At 75.5% G+C, this 789-nt stretch overlaps 1 protein-coding gene across 1 annotated transcript in view; it reads right to left on the bottom strand.

Annotated features, from left to right (window-relative positions):
* MNEG_16502 (hypothetical protein) overlaps positions 1-572 on the bottom strand; it is a gene marked incomplete at both ends in the record, with an annotated part of 2,396 nt that extends 1,824 nt beyond the window's left edge. Inside the window, 2 exons of the mRNA XM_014035028.1 lie at positions 127-237; positions 511-572. Of these exons, the coding sequence (XP_013890482.1) occupies positions 127-237; positions 511-572 (173 nt within the window). The remainder of the gene's footprint in view (positions 1-126; positions 238-510) is intronic.
* Between the last annotated feature and the right edge of the window lie 217 nt (positions 573-789).

Here is a 789-nt window from a genome sequence, read left to right as displayed (position 1 = left end):
GGCGCTGCCGCTGGCGCGACCTCAGCCGCGGCCGCGCCTCGCTGCGGCGCCGGATCCGCCGGGGCCTGCTCCGCGCCCGGCGGCCGCTTGTACGGGGGAGGCGCCGCGGGGGCGCAGTGGACGCACAGGATGCCCTTGGGGCAGGCGGGGATGCGCTTCGCGGCTGTGGGCACGCAGGCGGGGGTGTGGAAGGCCACAGGGCAGCGCAGGCACTTCACCATGTCCACGCCGTCGCCACTGAGGAGGAGGGTGCAGGGGTGAGTGAGTGGGCGGGTGCGTGCGTGGATCCATCGGTGCATGGTTGATGGGCGGGTGAGTGCTGGCCACGCTCAGTGCCCGGCTGGCCGGCGTCAGGAGGGATGAGCTCTGTGCGCGGCATGGCAGCACGCCTGGGCGCCCGGGCGCCGTTTTGATGGGGGCCGTGCGGGGCGCGCCGCCGCGCGCTGGGCGCGGCCGCGGCGCGCCTGGCGCCGCGGCCGCGCCCGGCCGCGAACGCGCGCGCGCACGCACCTCTTGCCGCACGTGCCGCAGTAGTGCTGCGGGCAGCGGAAGAAGTTGCCGGTCGAGCCCATGTTGCAGAGCGGCAGCCGCGCCGCACACGACACGTGGAAGAAGCGCCCGCACGCGCCCAGGGAGCACTTGCGCACCCCCAGATCCAACGCCGACGTCCCAAACTCGCCGCACACGAAGCAGCGCATGCGGCCGCTGTCGCACTCTGGGCAGAACCAGGGCTCGCCCGCGGGGTCGGGCACCTCTGTAACCCCGACGCAGCTGCGGGCGGCGCGGGGC

Source organism: Monoraphidium neglectum (assembly GCF_000611645.1).
Source record: "Monoraphidium neglectum strain SAG 48.87 unplaced genomic scaffold scaffold06436, whole genome shotgun sequence".
Lineage (NCBI taxonomy): Eukaryota > Viridiplantae > Chlorophyta > Chlorophyceae > Sphaeropleales > Selenastraceae > Monoraphidium > Monoraphidium neglectum.
Note: the sequence above shows the minus strand (reverse complement) of the source record. Positions and strands in the feature narration are given on the sequence as shown.